This window comes from Chaetura pelagica, unplaced genomic scaffold (genome assembly GCF_000747805.2).
Source record: "Chaetura pelagica isolate M959 unplaced genomic scaffold, ChaPel_1.0 scaffold264, whole genome shotgun sequence".
NCBI classification, from domain to species: domain Eukaryota; kingdom Metazoa; phylum Chordata; class Aves; order Apodiformes; family Apodidae; genus Chaetura; species Chaetura pelagica.
In genome coordinates this window covers 358,331-359,683 of record NW_009953064.1, presented here as the reverse complement: position 1 = coordinate 359,683, position 1,353 = coordinate 358,331, and the positions used below count along the sequence as shown (strand labels likewise).

Here is a 1,353-nt window from a genome sequence, read left to right as displayed (position 1 = left end):
TGGGAGGACCAGCAGGAAGCCTTGGGGGGGGTTGGTGGGACAGCTCAGGGGTCCGGATCCGGGACGGGGAAAGGCGACCACGCCATCCCCCAGCACCCAGCGAGCCCAGCAGATGGAACCAGCCTCGCGGGCCTTGGGTCCCCTCCGCTCAGGCCGTGGGGTCCCTTTGCTTTCTTCGGAGGTGGTTTCCGACCAGCAGGGAGTTGTCACACGGGTCGCCCTCTCGCCCGGGGCTATCCTACACCTACACCTATAGTTCCGGCGGCCTGTCCCTTGCAGGCACCCTGGAGGTGGGTTTTTCCTTTGAGAAGGGCTCCTTGGAAGAGGCCGTAGAGAAAAACAATTTCCAGGGTTACCCTGGCCACGGATCCCCCAGAGTGAGTTCACAGACAGAAGCACCTGAAGGCCTGCAAATGGCTCAGAGGCTTGGAGATGAGTTGAGGACAAAGCCACACTGCTGGGGCTTGTCAGGCCCCCTCCCCTGGCAGTGCTCTGCCAAACGCCTCAGTTTCCCCAGCTGTAACTAAAGGGGGTGAGACCTGCCATGGAGACCTGCCAGTGGCCACTCGTGGAGGACTCAGCCCGTGGCACAGACTAAATGAACTGTGTGGAAGACTCAGGTTGTTGCAAAATGAGAGTGGGAAATTATTGCTGGAGAAGGGAAAGCCAAGGGAGATTGCACAGTTTGGAAAGGAGAAGAGCCTTCTGCTTGGACCTTGGGAAGATGTGCAGGGGTTAGGAAGCTTGTTGGGATGGGGTTGTCCTCACCAGTTTGATATCTACAACCTCAGGTCATAGGCTTGCTGGTGTCCTGGGAGAGCCACCCAGCATGTCTCTGAGCTCCAGGTGGGAATTTTTCTGTTGATGTTGGGACACTGATGAGCTTCCAGAGCCACCACCATGTCCCAGGGATCATGCCAGGATACACTGCCCATCGGGTACCTGTGTTCTGGGGGGGTTGAAGCGGGTGGCAGAGGGCACATGGTGTCCTTGCCTCCCAGGGAACAGTCCCAGGGGGCTCTGCAGGTTGCTGGCACTCTCACTTCCCCTCTGCACACAAGCAACTGGGATTAAATCACCACTGGTAAAATTAGCATATGACATCCAGGCAGGTGGGTGGCAAAACCTGGGCTGGGGAACAAAGTGGGCTGCTGGGGACGAGTGGGTCATCCCAGAGCTGAACCCAAGCTGAGACAGCCCCAGCCTGGCAGCAGCAGGGGCTGCTCAGCACTCCTGGGGCTCTTGCAGAGGGAGAGGGGATGGGGCCCAAATGTGGCCACGAGGCAGGTGGGTGGGAGGCTGCAGAGGTGCCTTGGGAAGAGCTGCAGCCCCCGGAGATTTGAGGCTGGGGGG

The 1,353-nt window shown here is 59.3% G+C and overlaps 1 protein-coding gene across 1 annotated transcript in view; it reads right to left on the bottom strand.

Moving 5' to 3' along the window:
* The window catches only part of ETV5 (ets variant 5), a 14,111-nt gene extending 13,176 nt beyond the window's left edge, over positions 1-935 (bottom strand). Inside the window, 1 exon segment of the mRNA XM_009996755.1 lies at positions 927-935. Within this exon segment, the coding sequence (XP_009995057.1) occupies positions 927-935 (9 nt within the window).
* Between the last annotated feature and the right edge of the window lie 418 nt (positions 936-1,353).